This window comes from Oncorhynchus tshawytscha, linkage group LG01 (genome assembly GCF_018296145.1).
Source record: "Oncorhynchus tshawytscha isolate Ot180627B linkage group LG01, Otsh_v2.0, whole genome shotgun sequence".
Classification (NCBI taxonomy): Eukaryota; Metazoa; Chordata; class Actinopteri; order Salmoniformes; family Salmonidae; genus Oncorhynchus; species Oncorhynchus tshawytscha.
This window is the reverse complement of record NC_056429.1, coordinates 56675279-56695845: the sequence shown is the minus strand read 5'-3', so window position 1 is coordinate 56695845 and position 20567 is coordinate 56675279. Positions and strand designations below refer to the sequence as shown.

Here is a 20567-nt window from a genome sequence, read left to right as displayed (position 1 = left end):
TGTGTATTTGTTTGTTTTCAGACATAATACAGTAGGATATTTCAAATGGTGTCGGCATAAAGGTAACAACTAAGGAAATGGGGCAGACTGAGTGTTCTATCAGTCTTTGTTCTGTAGTAGGCTTTGAATGACAACGCCATAGAGATCCTATTAAATTACTAGAGGGTAGAGGGGCTATGTCATAAACCCTCAGTTCCATAATAGGGCAAAAATGGCAGCCATCTTGGTCTGGGAGAAATCGAAAATCAGTCTAATTGGATTGAATTGCAGTAGAGGAATAGGTGATGCATTTCCTGCTTTTACTTATGCAGGAAAGTAAAAGTAAGGCATGCAATATACTGAACAACAATATTAATGCAACATGCAACATTTCTAAAATTTTACAGTGTTACAGTTCATACTCGGAAATCAGTCAATTTAAATAAATTCATAAGGCCCTAAACTATGGATTTCACATGATTGGGAATACAGATATGCATCTGTTGGTCAGAGATACCTTAAAAAATGGTAGCGGCGTGGATCAGAAAACCAGTAAGTATTTGGCGTGACCACCATTTGCCTCATGCAGCGTGACATATTTCCTTCGTTGTTGATTGCCTGTGGAATGTTGTCCCACTCCTCTTCAATGGCTGTGCGATGTTGCTGGATATTGGCGGGAACTGGAACACGCTGTCGTACACGTCGATCCAAAGCATCCCAAACACCCTCAATGGGTGATATGTCTGGTGAGTATGCAGGCCATGGAAGAACTGGGACATTTTCAGCTTCCAGGAATTGTTTACAGATCCTTGTGACATGGCCAGCATGTCACATTATCATGCTGAAACATGAGGTGATGGCGGAAGATGAATGTCACGACAATGGGCCTCAGGATCTCGTCATGGTATTTCTGTGCATTCAAATTGCCATCAATAAAATGCAATTCATTGTCCGTAGCTTATGCCTGCATACCATAACCCACTGCCAACATGGGACACTCTGTTCACAATGTTGACATCAGCAAACCACTCGACAACACGACACCTTATGGTTGTGAGGCCGGTTGGACGTACTGCCAAATTCTCTAAAACGACGTTGGAGGCAGCTTATCCTGTCTAGGACACAGGTTCTAGCGGACCCCCCAACATTCCGCTGAAAAGGCAGCGGGAAATTCAAAAATATATATTTTTTAATATTTAACTTTCACACATTAACAAGTCCAATACAGCAAATGAAAGATAAACATCTTGTTAATCTACCCATCGTTTCCGAGTTTTAAAATGTTTTACAGCGAAAACACAACATATATTTATGTTAGATCACCACCAAATCCTAAAAAACACACAGCCATTTTTCCCAGCCAAAGATAGTCACAAAAGCAGAATTAGAGATAAAATTAATCACTATCCTTTGATAATCTTCATCAGATGACACTCATATGACATCATGTTACACAATACATTTATGTTTTGTTCGATAATATGCATATTTATATCCACAAATCTCGGTTTACATTGGCGCCATGTTCAGAAATGCCTCCAAAATATCTGAAGTAATTACAGAGAGCCACGTCATATAACAGAAATACTCATCATAAACTTGGACGAAATATACATGTTTTACATATAATTAAAGATACACTGGTTCTTAATGCAACAGCTGTGTCAGATTTTTTTTCAACTTAAAAAAATACAAAAATAATTAAAAGCATACCATGCAATAATCTGAGACGACACTCAGACGTAAATATATTTCTCTGCGATGTTGGAGTCAACAGAAATACGAAATTACATCATAAATATTCCCTTACCTTTGATGATCCTTCATCAGAATGCAGTGCAAGGAATCCTAGTTCCGCAATAAATCGTTGTTTTGTTTGATAATGTCCATTACTATTGTCCAATTAGCTACTTTTGCTAGCACGTTTAGTTCACATGTCCAAAAGCTGGCGCTGGTCCAGGCGAACTCGGACGAAAACTTCAAAAAGTTATATTCCAGGTCAAATAAACTGGTCAAACTAAGTAGAGAATCAATCTTCAGGATGTTATTATCATACACTGCTCAAAAAAATAAAGGGAACACTTAAACAACACAATGTAACTCCAAGTCAATCACACTTCTGTGAAATCTACGACACTGATTGACAATAAATTTCACATGCTGTTGTGCAAATGGAGTAGACAACAGGTGGAAATTATAGGCAATTAGCAAGACACCCCCAATAAAGGAGTGGTTCTGCAGGTGGGGACCACAGACAACTTTTCAGTTCCTATGCTTCCTGGCTGATGTTTTGGTCACTTTTGAATGCTGGTGGTGCTTTCACTCTAGTGGTAGCATGAGACGGAGTCTACAACCCACACAAGTGGCTCAGGTAGTGCAGCTCATCCAGGATGGCAATTCAATGTGAGCTGTGGCAAGAAGGTTTGCTGTGTCTGTCAGCGTAGTGTCCAGAGCATGGAGGCGCTACCAGGAGACAGGCCAGTACATCAGGAGACGTGAAGGAGGCTGTAGGAGGGCAACAACCCAGCAGCAGGACTGCTACCTCCGCCTTTGTGCAAGGAGGAGCAGGAGGAGCACTGCCAGAGCAGTGACCTCCAGCAGGCCACAAATGTGCATGTGTCTGCTCAAACGGTCAGAAACAGACTCCATGAGGGTGGTTTGAGGGCCCGACGTCCACAGGTGGGGGTTGTGCTTACAGCCCAACACCGTGTAGGACGTTTGGCATTTGCCAGAGAACACCAACATTGGCAAATTCGCCACTGGCGCCCTGTGCTCTTCACAGACCAAAGCAGGTTCACACTGAGCACATGTGACAGACGTGACAGTCTGGAGACGCCGTGGAGAACGTGCTGCTGCCTGCAACATCCTCCAGCATGACCGGTTTGGCGGTGGGTCAGTCATGGTGTGGGGTGGCATTTCTTTGGGGGGCCGCACAGCCCTCCATGTGCTCGCCAGCGGTAGCCTGACTGCCATTAGGTACCGAGATGAGATCCTCAGACCCCTTGTGAGACCATATGCTGGTGTGGTTGGCCCTGGGTTCCTCCTAATGCAAGACAATGCTAGACCTCATGTGGCTGGAGTGTGTCTGCAGTTCCTGCAAGAGGAAGGCATTGAAGCTATGGATTGGCCCGCCCGTTCCCCAGACCTGAATCCAATTGAGCACATCTGGGTCATCATGTCTCGCTCCATCCACCAACGCCACGTTGCACCACAGACTGTCCAGGAGTTGGCGGATGCTTTGGTCCAGGTCTGGGAGGAGATCCCTCAGGAGACCATCCGCCACCTCATCAGGAGCATGCCCAGGCATTGTAGGGAGGTCATACAGGCACGTGGAGGCCACACACACTACTGAGCCTCATTTTGACTTGTTTTAAGGACATTACATCAAAGTTGGATCAGCCTGTAGTGTGGTTTTCCACCTTAATTTTGAGTGTGACTCCAAATCCAGACCTCCATGGGTTGATAAATTTGATTTCCATTGATAATTTTTGTGTGATTTTGTTGTCAGCACATTCAACTATGTAAAGAAAAAAGCATTTAATGTGTGTGAATATTTCATTCATTCAGATCTAGGATGTGTTATTTTAGTGTTCCCTTTATTGTTTTGAGCAGTGTATATATCCAATAACGTTCCAACCGGAGCATTCGTTTTTGTCTATCGCAAGGCGATATAATGAGTACTGCACATAACCAGGAACTGGTATTCTGCCAGACCAGTGACTCATTCCCCTCCCATCCGGCCCCACATCACACACATTTTACTGACTGTTGACATCTAGTGGAAGGCGTAGGAAGTGCAAACAGATCCATATCTTATTGGGATGTGAATAAGGTGATAAGTTGTAAATCTTTTTATTTTATTTTTTAAAATTTTACCCCTCTTTCTCCCCAATTTCGTGGTATCCAATTGTTGTAGTAGCTACTATCTTGTCTCATCGCTACAACTCCCGTACGGGCTCGGGAGAGACGAAGGTTGAAAGTCATACGTCCTCCGATACACAACCCAGCCAGCCGTACTGCTTCTTAACACAGCGCGCATCCAACCCGGAAGCCAGCCGCACAAATGTGTCGGAGGCTACACCGTGCACCTGGCAACCTTGGTTAGCGCGCACTGCGCCCGGCCCGCCACAGGAGTCGCTGGTGCGCGATGAGACAAGGACATCCCTACCGACCAAGCCCTCCCTAACCCGGACGACGCTAGGCCAATTGTGCGTCGCCCCACGGACCTCCCGGTCGCGGACAGTTACGACAGAGCCTGGGCGCGAACCCAGGGACTCTGATGGCACAGCTGGAGCTGCAGTACAGTGCCCTTAACCACTGCGCCACCCGGGAGGCCGATGAGTTGAAAATCAACCAGCCCCAGAATTTCCACTTCCTGTTTGGAAGTTTGCCTGCCCTATGAGTTCTGTTATACTCACAGACATAATTCAGACAGTTTTAGAAACTTCAGAGTGTTTTCTATCCAATAGTAATAATACTATGCATATATTAGCATCTGGGACAGAGTAAGAGGCAGTAAACTATGGGCACGCAATTCATCTGGCAACAGCTCTGGTGAACATTTCTGCAGTCAATATTGCAATTGCACGTTCCCTCAACATGAGACATCTGTGGGATTTTGTTGTGAGACACAGCTGCACATTTTAGAGTGGCCTTTTATTGTCCCCAGCACAAGGTGCATCTGTGTAATGACCGTGCTGTTTAATCAGCTTCTTGACATGGAAACACCTGTCAGGTGGATGGATTATGTTGGCAAAGGAGAAATTCTCACTAACAGATGTAAACACATTTGTGCACAAAATGTGAGATAAATAAGCTATTTGTGTGTATGTAAAATGTCTGGGATCTTTTTTTTCAGCTCATGAAACATGGGACCAACACTTTGCATGTTGCGTTTATATTTTTGTTCCGTGTATATCAGAAATGTTGTAATGGAATTATAGTCAAACTACGATATTGCCATATAATTACAAATACATTTTATACAGGTTTTATACACTTTCTGTATAAACAGCCTCTATGTAAACAGACCATACATGTTCTTGGAAAGATGTGAGTCCTATTATGTACTTGTTGCATTTACGAATTGTCTAAGTCCTATCATCAACTGATTTGAAACAGTGTACTGCTGTGGATTGACGGCATTGCTTGAATGGAATATTTGCATATTGGCAGTTCATTATAAAAATGTATGGAATCATTCCTCTAAAACTGTCTGGCTAGTTAGCTAACACACAGAAAATGCAGATAAATTCTTCATATTCCTTGTTTTAAACAATATTTTATCACAGCACTGGCAAACCATGGTTGACCAACTCCCTGACCAACATGGCTGGCCTTGAGAGAAATATAAGAGGGTTCATGCCCACTCTAGCATAGGGCTGTTACGGTGACCGTATTACCGCCACACCGGTGTTCACAAGTCAAGACGGCAGTCATATTTCATGTGAACATTTAGTCATGGTAATTAGGCTTCTCCATTCTCTGATGCTGCTGATGGTCATTAGTAGCCTGGTACTTAGCACTCAAACTAACTATTCAGCACTCTATTGTCTCTCTTATCACTCTGACGTCAAGGCAAATGTAATCGAAAATCAAACGCTTCATGAGCTCATGTTACGCAACATTTCTATAGGCTATGCATTTGCGTGAGAAAACAGAGTGATGGCCTCTATTAAAAAGAGGATAATCCCATCAGCTTTCTATAGGCTAGGCCTACTATATTTATATATTTATTTATACCAGGCTGGCATGAAAATTAACCACGGGAAAAGTGTCCTCCATTCGCTATTTAAGTGCATAGATGACGTGTATTATTTTCCCCTGCTCCTGTTTTGAGACAGTTGCATGATAATGATAATCCATTCTAAATCAAAACAAATTTCACACATATGATTTAGTATATGTAAAGACAAGATTAAATCAAGAATAGTCTTATGGCTGACAATATTAGCCTATCACTTGTGAATGCTGCCCAGCTTCTGTGCAGTATGGCTTTTTCCAATCATAGTTGCACACCTCATGTAGCCTAGCCCACAGGCTAATATGTATGTATAACAACTAAAGTGGCCAAACAACTTCTGAAAATTAATCACATGAATCCGCTTTTCAACGGGTGTGGAGCCTAACTGGCATACATAAGCAGCGTGTGAGTTTCACATTTTGGGAAGATTATTTTCACCATAAAAATGCACCTTTTATAATAAAAGCATTTACATGCATAATCACATTTGCGGTCATTTTTGAGAATGGTGTTTTCCCGCTAATTGATTTTGAAACATTTGCGTTTACAGTCTACTGCCGTATGCGCAATGATGCGTTTATAATGTGAAGAAACAGCCTAATAGTTTATTAACATTTTAAGATAAATGTTCTGATCTGTTGCATCAGCCTCATTACTTAAAGAAAATGTTGATACTAGTAGTTGTATTAATTTGCAATTTATTGCATCCCACAACTGTCCCAGACGGTTTGAAATATTTATTTATCGCAAAAATAGAATAGGTAAACTTTTGTACTATGTGGGATAGTAGATTGACATAGGCTAATGCTTTTGCTGCTCGTTAGGCCTACTCATCTTGTTGGCTGACAAAAAGTTAATGTGGACAGTTCTTTCAATATCTTCCATATGCGCCTCGGAATTGGAGAAGGACACACGCAGTTGCGTCCCCGATGTGTCTGTCTTCACTTGTAGCCTGTGAGAGAAACCTAATTATGTGATGGGCATTGGCTAATAAGAATTGAGCTACCTGAGAGAGCCATGTGAGTGAGAGATGCTTCGAAGCACGCAGATGGGAGAAGGAAATTATTATTATTATTATATTCAGGGCACAACGGCCACTGGCCACAAAAGGCATGGATTTTTTCAGGGGGCATTACGGCCACACAAAGTGAATGCCGCCAGTAAATTGGAGGCATTATCAAGTGCTTGTCAAATTGTGAATGAGAGACTATTGGAGTGTGTACAGCCTGCACAAAAAAACTCAGCAGAGCCCATGCCTTTCATGTAACTTTTTTCAAATCATCATTAGAGTCGCACGTTGCAGCCTTAGAATGTATTAAAAATTGTTTGGAGAAAATATCCTTTCTATTTTATTCAGCTTTGTTTAATTGTATTCTTCATACTATAAAATTATTTAAAAATAATGCCACGGAATTCTAAGAAAACCTTGTCTGTTAAATTAATTTGGCCTAGCCAGATCAGGGCCTAACATAAGGGCAACTCAGAGTATGCTATTCTGTACTTCTGAAATAGAGATTTTCTTCATGTCATGTTTCTTTAGAAATAAATCATGGATTTATTGTGATGGTGTGGGCTATATATATATTAGATGGATTTATTAGACTTCAACCTGCAGGAAGGATGCTAGAGGGAGTGCAACACCCCAGACACAATGAGTATTAGCTGTCTGTTTAAAGAAAAACTGACTGTGACGCGCTGTTGTATTTACAACAAAAATGTTGTGTTCCTTATGTGTGAGTCTAGAATGGAATCTTACTGTCATTAAATATAATGGAGCTTATCGGAGATATTCAACTTCCTGATGAATATAGATAGGGTAATTCTCAAGGAAACCACTTTGTCACCAACAGTGGTGTGTATTCATGTGTATTTAATCATTTTCCTTTAATTGGCAAGAGGCTGAATGTTTCTCGCTGGAGAAAGCATCTGAGTGTATGCTCTGTCTCTCTGTGTAGCTCACCTATTTGATGCTGTCTGATCAAAAAGAGTATGACATTGTTGCCAGCCGTAGCATGGAATGCAAAGCCAGACGGTATTTGGCCTGCCTACAATAATAGCCAATCAGCGTTGAGCTGAACTGAGTGAGCTCAACTGTGAATGTTCCTGGCACACCAAAAGAAAAGTGTCAAGTGAAACTAGTTTGGATTTGGCTTCACACCAATCACATCACATCAAAATCAAAACTTAATTGACAGAAAACTTGAATTGTTGCTTCTTGTTGTGTTGTCCACCGATGCCTAGCTAGCTAGCTAAAATTGGCCCTTTCCTAAATTTGCCATGGGTGGAGATAGGGATTTGGACTTATGTTTTGACTTAATTCTCCGTACTGGCCAATGATTATAACGACGATTTTGATACAACCAGAAATTCATACATTGTGCACCTGGCCAGAGAGGATGGAAGTTCAATATTTAGTTCAATACGTAGGTATATGTAGGATAGTGAGCAAGCATTTTAGCCAAGTAAATCAAATCAAATCAAAATCAAATTGTATTGGTTACATACACATGGTTAGCAGATGTTAATTCGAGTGTAGCGAAATGCTTGTACTTCTAGTTCCGACAATGCAGTAATATCTAACAATTCCCCAACAACTACCGAATACACACAAATCTAGGGGTGAATGAGAATATGTCCATATACGTATATGGATAAGCAATGGCCAAGCGGCATAGGCAAGGTGCAATATAGATGGTATAAAATACAGTATATACATGTGATATGAGTAATGTAAGATATGTAAACATTATTTAAAGTGGCATTTTTTGAAGTGACTAGTGATCCATTCATTGAAGTGATTGGGTCTCCATGTAGGCAGCGGCCTCTCTGAGTTAGTGATTGCTATTTAGCAGTCTGATGGCCTTGAGATAGAAGCCGTTTTTCGATCCCAGCTTTGATACACCAGTACTGACCTCGCCTTCTGGATGATAATGGTGTGAACAGGCAGTGGCTCGGGTGGATGTTGTCCTTGATGATCTTTATGGCCTTCCTGTGACATCAGGTGCTGTAGTTGTCATGGAGGGTAGGTAGTTTGGTCATAGAACGTTTATTCAACATGAAAGAGAGGAGGATGGCATTGGTGTGAGTAGGGTGAGTCAAACATGTGTTTTCTACTTGCACGCACGCACACACACACACACACACACACACACACACACACACACACACACACACACACACACACACACACACACACACACACACACACACACACACACACACACACACAGCACACACACACACACAGCACACACACACACACAGAAATCCGTACCATGGACAATATATTTAGCTTACATTGATTGGACTAAATTGTTTTTGGTGTCTTTTAGTTGTCACTGTATTTGTCTAAGCATACAGTAGGTGATTTGATGATGTTGAAATATTGAAGTTGAAATGGTGCTAGAATAGTGGAAGTAGCTCCTGTTTTCTTTGCGACTTGTGGTTCTAAATCAATAGTTGTTAAGTAGTCTGAAAATTTGGGAAACTTTTAACTTACTTGACCATGTTGTAGGTTGTGTAACTGTTTGTTACATGCAATATGCTTTGTGGACTTCACCGGACAGAGGTTGCTCTCCGGTTTTGTGAGGAAACAAAGGTTATGGCTGAATTTATTCTGTGTTTTCTTATTGTCTTGGCCTTATGCCTAAATATCACAGTGGCAAGGCATATTAACTAACAGGTTATAGGGCAAACAATGCAATGAATGGTGGCGTGCTGCAGAGATGATTGTCTTTCTGGAAGGTTCTCACATCTCCACAAACTTCATCCATTTAAGAATGATGGAGGCCTCTGTGTTCTTGGGGACCTTCAATGCTGCAGACATTTTTTGGTACCCTTCCCCAGATCTGTGCCTCAACACAATCATGGCTTGATTTTTGCTCTGACATGCACTGTAAACTTTGGGACCTTATATAGACAGGTGTGTGCCTTTCCATATCATGTCCAATCAATTGAATTTACCACAGGTGAACTCCAATCAAGTTATAGAAACTTGATTGGATGATCAGGGATGATACATGGAAACAGGATGCACCTGAGCTCAATTTCGAGTCTCATAGCAAATGGTATGAATATTTGTTTTTTATATTTAATACATTTGTAAAGATTTTAAAAAACTTGTTTCACATTGTCAGTATGGGTATTGCGTGTAGATTCATGAGGAAAAACATTTATTTAATCCATTTTAAAATAAGGCTCTAACGTAACAAAATGTGTAAAAAGTAAAGGGGTCTGAATACTTTCCAAATGCACTGTACATACATACAAAAGTATGTGGACACCCAATCAAATGAGTGGATTTGGCTATTTCAGCCACACCCGTTACTGGCAGGTTTATAAAATCGAGCACACAGCCATGTAATCTTCATAGACAAACATTGGCAGTAGAATGGCCTTACTGAAGAGCTTTCAACAAGGCACTGTCATAGGATGCCACTTTTCCAACAAGTCAGTTCATCAAAGAATGGCAGTCCGACGGATGAATCTGGGTTTGGCGGGTGCCAGGGGAACACTACCTGCTCGAATGCATAGTGCCAACTGTAAAGTTTGGTGAAGAAGGAATAATGGTCTGGGTCTGTTTTTCATGGTTCAGTCTAGGCCCCTTAGTTCCAGTGAAGGGAAATCTTAAAACTTTTAGCATACAATGACATTCTAGAAGATTCTGTGCTTCCAATTTTGTGGCAACAGTTTGGGGAAGGCCCTTTCCTGTTTCAGCATGACAATGCCCCCTTGCACAAAGCGAGGTCCATACAAATACGTTTTGTCGCGATCGGTGGGATGAATTTGAACGCCGACTGCGAGCCAGGCCTAATCGCCCAACATCAGTGCCCAACCTCACTAATTATTTTGTGGCTGAATGGAAGCAAGTCCATGCAGCAATGTTCCAACATCTAGTGGAAAGCCTTCCCAGAAAAGTGGAGGCTGTTAAAAGGGGTGACCAACTCCATATTAATGCCCATTATTTTGGAATGAGATGTTCGATGAGCAGGTGTCCACATACTTTTAGTCTTTTAGTGTATTAGGGGAGCCTTACTATAAATAAACCACTTGTTACCACACGTTGCCCTAATATGATGGTTTACATTGCCATATCAGCATGACTTGTCAGGTGGCTCTAGCTGGATGGATGCTAAATGTTTGCGTGTTTTATATGGTTGGTCTGTCTGGTTGTAGCTACGTTACTGCAGGAACACTGCAGAAGTGGACAAAGGGCAGTGTCCTTTCTCCTGGTCCCGCGGACACTGGCAAGGCAAGCCTGAGCATGCAGACTTAATGAGATCAGTGAGGCGAGTCAGGCAGCCAGGAGCAAACATATGATATCATTCCACTCCCATGGACCCAATAAGCGCCCTCATACATATCTGTGCTGCCAACCCTGACCATGCAACCAGTCTTTGTTTTACATTGCAACAACTGTTTACAGACTGAAATGTACCTTTTTTTATGTTGCTGTCAATTTCAGCGGTTGCCTTGGACACATGACGCATCTCTAGGCCTTTCCTTGTAACCATGGAGCTGGGAGTTGACAGGGCCGTCCCAGCATACGTCTCTCCGCTGGAGTTCAAGGGCTGCAGTGGGCGACAGAAGAACCGGATTCCAGAGTTTATCCAGAGGAGTGGGACAGGCAGAACAACAACCCAACATTCCAAAGACAAAGGCGAGGAGAGGAGGAAAGGGGACAGCGGTGGTCCCAGGAAGAATGCTGACATGGCACCCACCTCCGGGTATATGAGTGACAGGAGGCAGTACTCTATAAGGACCCCGGTGGCCACCACCACAGAGCAGCAGCAGGCCTCCATCCTAAACAAGGAGCACCCAGAACACGTGAGATGGGAGTGTATATGCTTTGTAACAAATGCATTGACTGCTACAATTGTATGACTTCTGAGAAGTATAAAGAACACGTTAAATTTAGGTGACCTGATTTTTTATTGTTTTTGCTTTGAAACTAATTCTACTTCTACTATACAAATAATAACAATGAATACTACAGTGTATGTTAGCTGTACCTATTCCTACTCTATACCTCACCATAGGAGCGACAGTGGGAAGGTAGCAGTAATGAAGCAGACCGTCATAGAGCAGACCATCAACAGGAGTCCCCAGACAACCTCAACCCCTCTCAGGCTGACATCTTGCCCTGCTCAGCTTCCAAAGAGGACCTCAACACCTCCCTGGGGATGTCAGACCTCAGGACCAGGTTATCACACAAAGAACCCACCTTCAGGTCATTATACCTGGGCAGCAGGCCTGGCCGACACAGCCCCTCCAGCCGACCCCTGGAGGTCCATAGCTTCTCTACTCCACTCAGACCCAAGTGGACCTCCACTCTGCTATCCTCCCTCTCGCCTTCCTACATCTCCCATTTGCGCCCCTCCAGACAGAGACGGACAGAGCTGAGAATGGTTGCAGGTGAAGTTTATCAATCACGTGAAGAGGGAGGGGAAACGTATCTAAACGTAGGCCCTTCAGTGGGCGACCCCAAGGGTCGCTCCAACCCTGCGCTACACACCATGTCCCCCCATCAGGCCAACTACTGGCCCTATGCCATTTCCAGCTCCCTGCCCCACTCCCCAGACCGACACTCTTCGAGCTGGGACCCTGAGAAGGAGTATCAGACCCTCCTGGACTACACCTACCCCCTGAGGCCAGGTAGGGGGGTGGGTGGATGGGATACCTCAGAGCTCGGGGGTGGGTCTCTCATTCAGACAGACCCAGGCCTCCTGGATTCGGGGATAGAACTGGACCGTCTTTGCAGCTCCATCAGCCTATCAGCTTTGGACTTTTCCCTAAGTGTCACGGCAGGGGTGGGCACTAGTAGGGCCAGGGAGATGAGAATGCTGGGTATAGGTCAGAGGTCATCTGAGCTGCGTGGGTTCTCACACTCCAAGTCCTCTGATGGTCGCCTCTCCACTAGCCCCTTCTGCTCTGCAGACCCTATTGGTCTATCAGTAGAGAGTCTGGACTATAGTGGAAGTGGTGGTGGTCTGAACCATTCACATCGTAGCGGGGGAGGTCACTACCGCCAACATGGCAGCTCCTCCTCCTCTTCCACCACGTTCATCCGCAGAACCAGTATCCTTCCCCGGCCAGGGTACCTCGGAGAGTGGGATTGGGACGAGGAGTTCTGGCCTCTCCCGGAGCAGTTGGAGGAGCTCGAGGGTTTGTCCCAGCAAGTCAGGGAGGTGACGGCCCAACTCAGCCAATCTGTCACAGCCTATTGGGACTCCCTGGAGAGGGGGAACACCTCTGTCCAGTCCTGCATGACCATGGCAGAGAAACAGGAGGCAGAGGAGGAGAGAGAAGAAGAGGAGCAGAGTAAGGAGGAAGAAAGGGAGGAAGAGAAGGAGAAAGAGGAAGTGTCCATTTCTGAAGCACTTCAACACTTCAATAAAGGTATGTGTTGGTGGCAGCATTTTAGCTCTATTATTCTATGGTATTTTATAGTATTTGCAATAGTTTTTAATTTAGCACGTGTTTGACTTCAAATACTTTCCGCCTTTGAAGCGAGCAATTGTGGGGAGTCCTTCCAGGCAGCCAGAGGCCCTGGTTTTAGGATGGAGGCTGGGGTAGTAAGCAGGGGAGTGAGAATGGCCAGTCTGAGGGAGGCGGCTGGCATGGTGGGTGGACTAACCCTGCCTGAGTTCCAGACGGGGAGCCAGGGGGAGCAGGAGCAAACGGAGTCCCTCATGCAGCACATCCAGGTTAGGACAGAGAGCTACTGTAAGATGATCACTGTATTTTGTGGAATATAATGACAAGCATATGCCACTTCCACCAATACAATGCAGCGTAATGCAATATGATACACCGCACAATGAAATACAATACACATTACACAATCCATGCAAGGTGTTGATAATGGAATATTGCATAATACATGTACAGTACATAGGTCTCATCTATCTTAAAGGTGCTACACACAGGATATATATATATTTTTTTTCATTGCCAATTTTGTCATTTCAGAAAATGTCCATAATACATTGAGTGTACAAAACATTAGGAACGCCTCAATATTGAGTTGCATTTCCCAGAACAGCCTCAATTTGTCGGGGCATGGACTCTACAAGGTGTCGAAAGCATTCCACAGTTGGCTGGATTTCCTTTGGGTGGTGGACCATTCTTGAAACACACGGGAAAAGCCCAGAAGTGTTGCAATTCTTGACACAAACTGGTGCGCTTGGCACATACTACCATACCCCGTTCAAAGGCACTTCAATCTTTTGTCTTGCCCATTCACCCTCTGAATGGCACACATACACAATCTATGTCTCAATTGCCCAAAGGCTTAAAACTCATTTTTTAACCCGTCTTCTCCCCCTTCATCTACACTGATTGAAGTGGATTTAACAGGTGACATCAATAAAGGATTATAGCTTTCACCTGGATTCACCTGGTCAGTCTATGTCATGGAAAGAGCAGGTGTTCCTAATGTTTTGTACACTCAGTGTATCTGGCGCTAATAGTGGAATGATGGTGTTTCACAGTATTAATGTGATTGGCTGTGATATTTGCAAAAATTCTACACCGTTTACCTTTATGTGAGAACTAGCGCTGGGTAGCGTAGGGAGTCATTGTACCATCTAAATCACTGTGAAACATATTTTCAATAAGAAAAAATATTCTTACTTTTGGGTTTTAGTTCACCAGCTTCAAACGGCTGTAAAAACAATATTTTTGGTTGCTGAAAATATTTTTCTCAGCGATTTGGATGGTACAATGATTCCCTACACTATCCAGTACTTGTTTTATCACATAAACTAAAACAAACTGAAGCACAGCCACAAAGTCAGAACAGCTGCCGCTTCGACGGGAGAAATCAACCTGTGAATATCACAGCCAATCACAACACTGGCGGTTAAGTAATACTGTGAAACACTATCATTCCACTATTACGACCGATATATTATGGACATTTTCTGAAATTACAATGCACAAATTCAACAATAACACACATCCTATGTGTAGCACCTTTAAATACTACTAAATGCAAATCCACGAACAAGCTGTTGTGGGGCAATTTGATATTAATTCTGCGACTTGCGACCTGTTTACCCATCAGACCTTCTGTTCTAACCTGGAGGAGCTCATCCAATGGCTGTACACGGTGGTGGAGAGGATGGAGGTACTGGAGCCGCCCACTGTGGACATCAAGAGTGTCAAGTCATCCCTGGCGGATTATAAGGTCAGTGGTGCACATACACAGATACTTTAAATTGTCATATAAATCAATTCTATATTTAATTCTTCGGGTGTACATTACGCATCTTCTCAGCTTTATATCTTGAGAAAATGGATTAATCAACCCACTCTGCCCCCTTCTCCCTCTCTCTCTCTCTCTTTCTCTCTCTTTCTCTCTCTCTCTCGTAATATCTCTATATGCCTCTTTCTCCCCACTACCTCTGTTTTTCAATTTGTCTTCTTCACCCTATCTCACTCTCTGCTTCCCCCTCGCTTTCTCCCTCCACAGAGGTTTCAGACAGAAGTGAACGCACATCAGCCCCTGACCACCTCAATTCTGCAAACTGGAGGGCTTCTCTTGGGTTGTTTGACCTCCACTTCTTCCGGTGACCCTTCCATCATTGACAAGTTACTCTTTGCCTGCAGCTATTTAATTTATACCTACTGTATCTCAGGTGTCACCCACCACCTGATATTTAGGACAGGTTTAGAAATTAGTCTTCACACAGGAATGATCCTGCTCTCAACTCAAGCGGATCAGCCTATCAGACTTCTTCTTAGTAAAGAGTGTGGAAGTGTTTAACCGAAAGACGATGAGGCCAACAGACCACCCTACACTATTTCCCTTTGTGAATTCTGAAATACACTTGTGCTCCTTTACTAACGGAAGCGTAAAATGAATTGCATGACACTGCAACAACATCTGAGACTATTGAAGTGGGCGCTGCCTGTGTTTTAAAGGACTCCACATTACAAATGACAAATGAGTTTACTTGTTTGTGTGAAGGCTACCTTGATCAAAGGGTATAATTTCTTGTCTGCTAACAGTGGTGAGCTTGACTATTTGTTTCAGTTCCCATATAGTTCAGTTTATACTACTCTCTCATCTCTCTTCCCCTGTCTCTCCCCCCTCTCTCTCTTCCTCTTCTTATGTCCCCCAGTTCTGAAAGAGACCCTCTGTCTTATTGAGAGGCAGTCCAAGGCGCTGGAGACCCACTCAGAGCACCTCTTCTCCTCTATTATCTCGGTCATGGACAGACTGACCCAGCCCAGGGAGCCCAGTGGGAGAGAGGAGACCCAGGCAGGAGACCCGGATAGGATGGCGGTCCAGAGCCCATTCGAGGCTTGGATAGTATGTTTCTATGGGATATGATTACTCTATAGCACCCTCTAGTGACATGTTATCAGGTTTATTATTTATCATCAGAAGAAGTCAGTTTTCTCCTATTCTCTTTCAGTAATGAAGAATGAGTGTGGATTGGTGGAGCAGGCTTGATGAGGGGGAGGAGCTTCTTCACTTTGACTTGCCTTAAAGGATTGGTTCACATTTTTTTCACCAAATGTTAACATTTTTATGTCAATGGTATGTTTTGAGAAATTTAGACCACTCACAATAGACTTCCTTATTGCTTGTCCTGCAGTGTGGGGGCTATGGAAAAACATTAACAAAGGCTGGTAGGGGATACTGCTCGAGTCGCACAAACTGGAATAATATAATGGTGCAGATAAAGTTCAGAATGACATAATTTCATGTGTACAACATCTAATGACCTGTATCACTAAAATAATGTATTTGGGTGTTTTTGGAGCCTTTGTTTGTGTTTTTCCACAGCCCCCATACTGCAGAGCATGCAATGAGGAAGTCTATTGCGGGTGGTCTAAGTTTCTCAAAACCAAGTGAAATCGGCAAAAAAGTGTCTGCACCCTTCATGCATGCAATTTATATCACATTGGTTAAAAAATTGTGGAACGATCCTTGCTGTGTTGAAAAGAGACCACTTGACTGTTGTCATGCTTTTGATTCATTATTTTGTTAAGTGCTTTTTAAATTTACAGTGCCTTCAGAAAGAATTCTCACCCCTTGACTTTTTCCACATTTATTTATTTTTTTAAATTTTACCCCTTTTTCTCCCCAATTTCATGGTATCCAATTGTTGTAGTAGCAACTATCTTGTATCATCGCTACAACTCCCGTATGGGCTCGGGAGAGACGAAGGTTGAAAGTCATACACAACCCAACCAAGCCGCACTGCTTCTTAACACAGCGCGCATCCAACCCGGAAGCCAGCCGCACCAATGTGTCGGAGGAAACACCGTGCACCTGGCCACCTTGGTTAGCGCGCACTGCGCCCGGCCCGCCACAGGAGTCGCTGGTGCGCGATGAGACAAGGACATCCCTACCGGCCAAGCCCTCCCTAACCCGGACGACGCTTGCCAATTTTGCGTCGCCCCACGGACCTCCCGGTCGCAGCCAGTTACGACAGAGCCTGGGCGCGAACCCAGGGACTCTGATGGCACAGCTGGCGCTGCAGTACAGTGCCCTTAACCACTGCGCTACCTGGGAGGCCCTACTTTTTCCACATTTTGTTGCTACAGCCTGATTTGAAAATGTATTAAATTGACATTTTGTGTCACTGATCTACACACGATACCTCACAATGTGAAAGTGGAATTATGTTTTCAGAAATGTTTACAGATGAATTAAAACTGAAAAGCTAGGGCCTCCCAAGCGGCGCAGCGATCTAAGGCACTGCATCAAAGTGCTTGAGGCATCACTACAGACCCGGGTTCGGTTGTGTCGCAGCCGGACGCAACCGGGAGACCCATGAAGCGGTACACAATTGGCCCAGCGTTGTCCGGGTTAGGGGAGGGATTTGCTGGCCATGATGTCCTTGTCCCAATGCGCTCTAGTGTTTCCTTGTGATGGGCCGGGCGCATGCACACTGACTTCGGTCGCCAGTTAGTTGTACGGTGTTTCCTCTGACACATTGGTGCGGCTGGAGTTGCAGCGATGGAAAAGACTGTAACTACCAATTTGATATCATGAAATTGGGGATAAAAGCTGAAAAAGTATTCAACCTCTGTGTTATGACAAGCCTAAATAAGTTTAGGAGTAAAGATTTGCTTAACAAATCACATAAATTGCATGGACTCATTCTGTGTTCAATAATAGTGTTCAACATAATTGTTGAATGACTACCCCATCTCTGGACCCCACACATACAATTATCTGGAAGGTCCTTCAATCAACTAGTGCATTTCAAGCCCAGATTCCATCGCAAAGACCAGAGGTTTTTCAATGCCTCGCAAGGGGCACCGATTGGTAGTGTACAAATATAAAAAAGTAGACGGTGAATCTCCCTTTGAGCATGGTGAAGTTATTAATTAGGCTTAATACACCCATTCACTAAAAAGATGCAGGTGTCCTTCCTAATTCAGTTACCGGAGAGGAAAGAAACTGCTCAGGGATTTCACCATGGTGATGATAAACCAGTTACAGACTTTGGTTGTGATATGAGAAAACAGCATTGTAGTTACTCCACAATACTAACCTAAATGACAGAGTGAAAAAATGTAAGCCTGTGCAGAATAAAAATATTCCAAAACATGCACCCTTTCTACTGACTCTGAAAAACCAAAAGAAAAATGCCCAAGGGTCCCTGCTCATCTGCGTGAACATGCCTTAGACATGCTGCAAGGAGGCATGAGGACTACAGATGTGGCCAGAGCAATAAATTGCAATGTCCTTACTGTGAGGCGCCTAAGACAGCGCTAGAGGGAGACAGGACGGACAGGTAATCATCCTTGCAGTAGCAGACCACTTGTAACAACACCTGCACAGGATCGGTACATCCGAATATCACACTTGCGGTACAGGTACAGGATGGCAACAACAACTGCCCGAGTTACAACAGGAACGCACAATCCCTTCATCAGTGCTCAGGCTGTCGGCAATAGGCTGAGAGAGGCTGGACTGAGGGCTTTTTGTAGGCCTGTTGTAAGGCAGGTCCTCACCAGACATCACCGGCAACAATGTTGCCTATGGGCACAAACCCACCGTTGCTGGACCAGACAGGAGGCAAAAAGTGCTCTTCACTGATGAGTCGCAGTTTTGTCTCACCAGGGGTGATGGTCGGATTTGCGTTTATCGTTGAAGGAATGAGTGTTACACCGAGGCCTGTACTCTCACAGCATCATCGGACTGAGCTTGTTGTCATTGCAGGCAATATCAATGCTGTGCGTTACAGGGAAGACATCCTCCTCCCTCATGTGGTACCCTTCCTGCAGGCTCATCCTGACATGACCCTCCAGCATGATAATGCCACCAGCCATACTGCTCGTTCTGTGCGTGATTTCCTGCAAGACAGGAATGTCAGTGTTCTGCCATGGCCAGCGAAGAGCCTGGATCTCAATCCCATTGAGCACGTCTGGGAGCTGTTGTATTGGAGGGTGAGGGCTAGGGCCATTCCAGAAATGTCAGAGAACTTGCAGGTGCCTTGGTGGAAGAGTGGGGTAACATCTCACAGAAAGAACGGGCAAATCTTGCCCACATGACGCCACACACGGTCTGTGGTTGTGAGGCCAGTTGGATTTTCTGCCAAATTCTCTAAAACTACGTTGTAGATGGCTCATGGTAGAGAAATTAACATTCACTGCTCTGGCAACAACTCTGGTGGACATTCCTGCAGTCAGCATGCCAATTACATGCTCCCTCAAAACTTGAGACATCTGTGGCATTGTGTTGTGTGACAAAACTGCACATTTTAGAGTGGCCTTGTCCCCAGCACAAGGTGCACCTGTGTAATGATCATGCTGTTTAATCAGCATAATACATATCTAATCAAGGTACAGAACATGACCAAAAGTATGTGGGGACACCTGCTCGTTGAACCTCTCATTCCAAAATCATGGGCATTAATATGGAGTTGCTCCCTCCTTTGCTGCTATAACAGTCTCCATTCTTCTGGGAAGGCTTTTCACTAGATGTTAGAACATTGCTGCAGGGAATTGCATCCATTCAGCCACAAGAGCATTAGTGAGGTAGAACACTTGATGTTGGGCAACTAGGCCTGGTTCCCAATCGGTGGGCCAATTCATCTAAAAGGGTTGAGCTCAGGGCTTTGTGCAGGCAGTCAAGTTCTTTCACACCGATCTCGACAAATCATTTCTGTATGGACCTCGCTTTGAGCACTGGGGCATTGTCATGCTGAAACAGCAAAGGGCCTTCTCCAAACTGTTGCCACAAAGTTGGAAGCACAGAATCGTCTAGAATATCATTGTATGCTGTAGCGTAAGATTTCCCTTCACTGGAACTAAGGGACCTAGTCTAAATCATGAAAAAAAGCTCCAGACTATTATTTATCATCCACCAGACTTTACAGTTGGCACTATGCATTCGGGCAGGCAGTGTTCTCCTGGCATCCACCAAAGCCAGATTCATCCATCGGACTACCAGATGGTGAAGCGTTATTCATCACTCCAAATTAGAATGTGGTCTGCACTACACATTGTAGATTTGTAATGTAGGATGTTGGACCATTCAGTGGCTTTAGGGCTGCAGGTAGCCTAGCAGTTAGCACTTTGGGCCAGAACATAGAAATCCTGGATGAAAAGTGCATTAAGAAATACAGTACTTGTACCTAAAGCCTTTAATGTGCAACATGTTTTTAACAAGTGTCTTTGTTACTGTAGTAATCAATTGTGAATGTTATGAGGGTAATGTACACTTTGAATGAGAACTTTTAAACACCCTGGAAAACTTTCATTCCCACTATTGGAATCCTCATTCACAGATTAAACCTGGTGAAAACTACACTACTTGTTCCTACTGAGTAAACCTCATACTGTATGGCCACTTGATTTTTATGTACAATCAGTG

General features: G+C 43.9%; 1 protein-coding gene across 1 annotated transcript; it reads left to right on the top strand.

Annotated features, from left to right (window-relative positions):
• The first annotated feature begins 10800 nt into the window (after nt 1-10800).
• Nucleotides 10801-16788, top strand: LOC112250837 (centrosomal protein of 68 kDa-like). The gene is made up of 6 exons (XM_024421354.2): nt 10801-11548; nt 11761-13120; nt 13232-13428; nt 14790-14912; nt 15198-15294; nt 15850-16788. Exons 1-6 carry the CDS (start codon nt 11234-11236, stop codon nt 16059-16061), a joined length of 2304 nt encoding a protein of 767 aa, XP_024277122.1. The 5' UTR covers nt 10801-11233; the 3' UTR covers nt 16062-16788.
• Nucleotides 16789-20567: the final 3779 nt, after the last annotated feature.

Excerpts from the sequence above, each read along its gene's own strand:
- LOC112250837 (XM_024421354.2), top strand. The coding sequence starts at position 11,234 with ATGGAGCTGGGAGTTGACAGGGCCGTCCCAGCATACGTCTCTCCGCTG. Across the intron at positions 13,121-13,231 it reads ACTTCAACACTTCAATAAAG|CGAGCAATTGTGGGGAGTCC; the intron begins GTATGTGTTGGT and ends CCGCCTTTGAAG. Across the intron at positions 15,295-15,849 it reads TTTGACCTCCACTTCTTCCG|TTCTGAAAGAGACCCTCTGT; the intron begins GTGACCCTTCCA and ends TATGTCCCCCAG.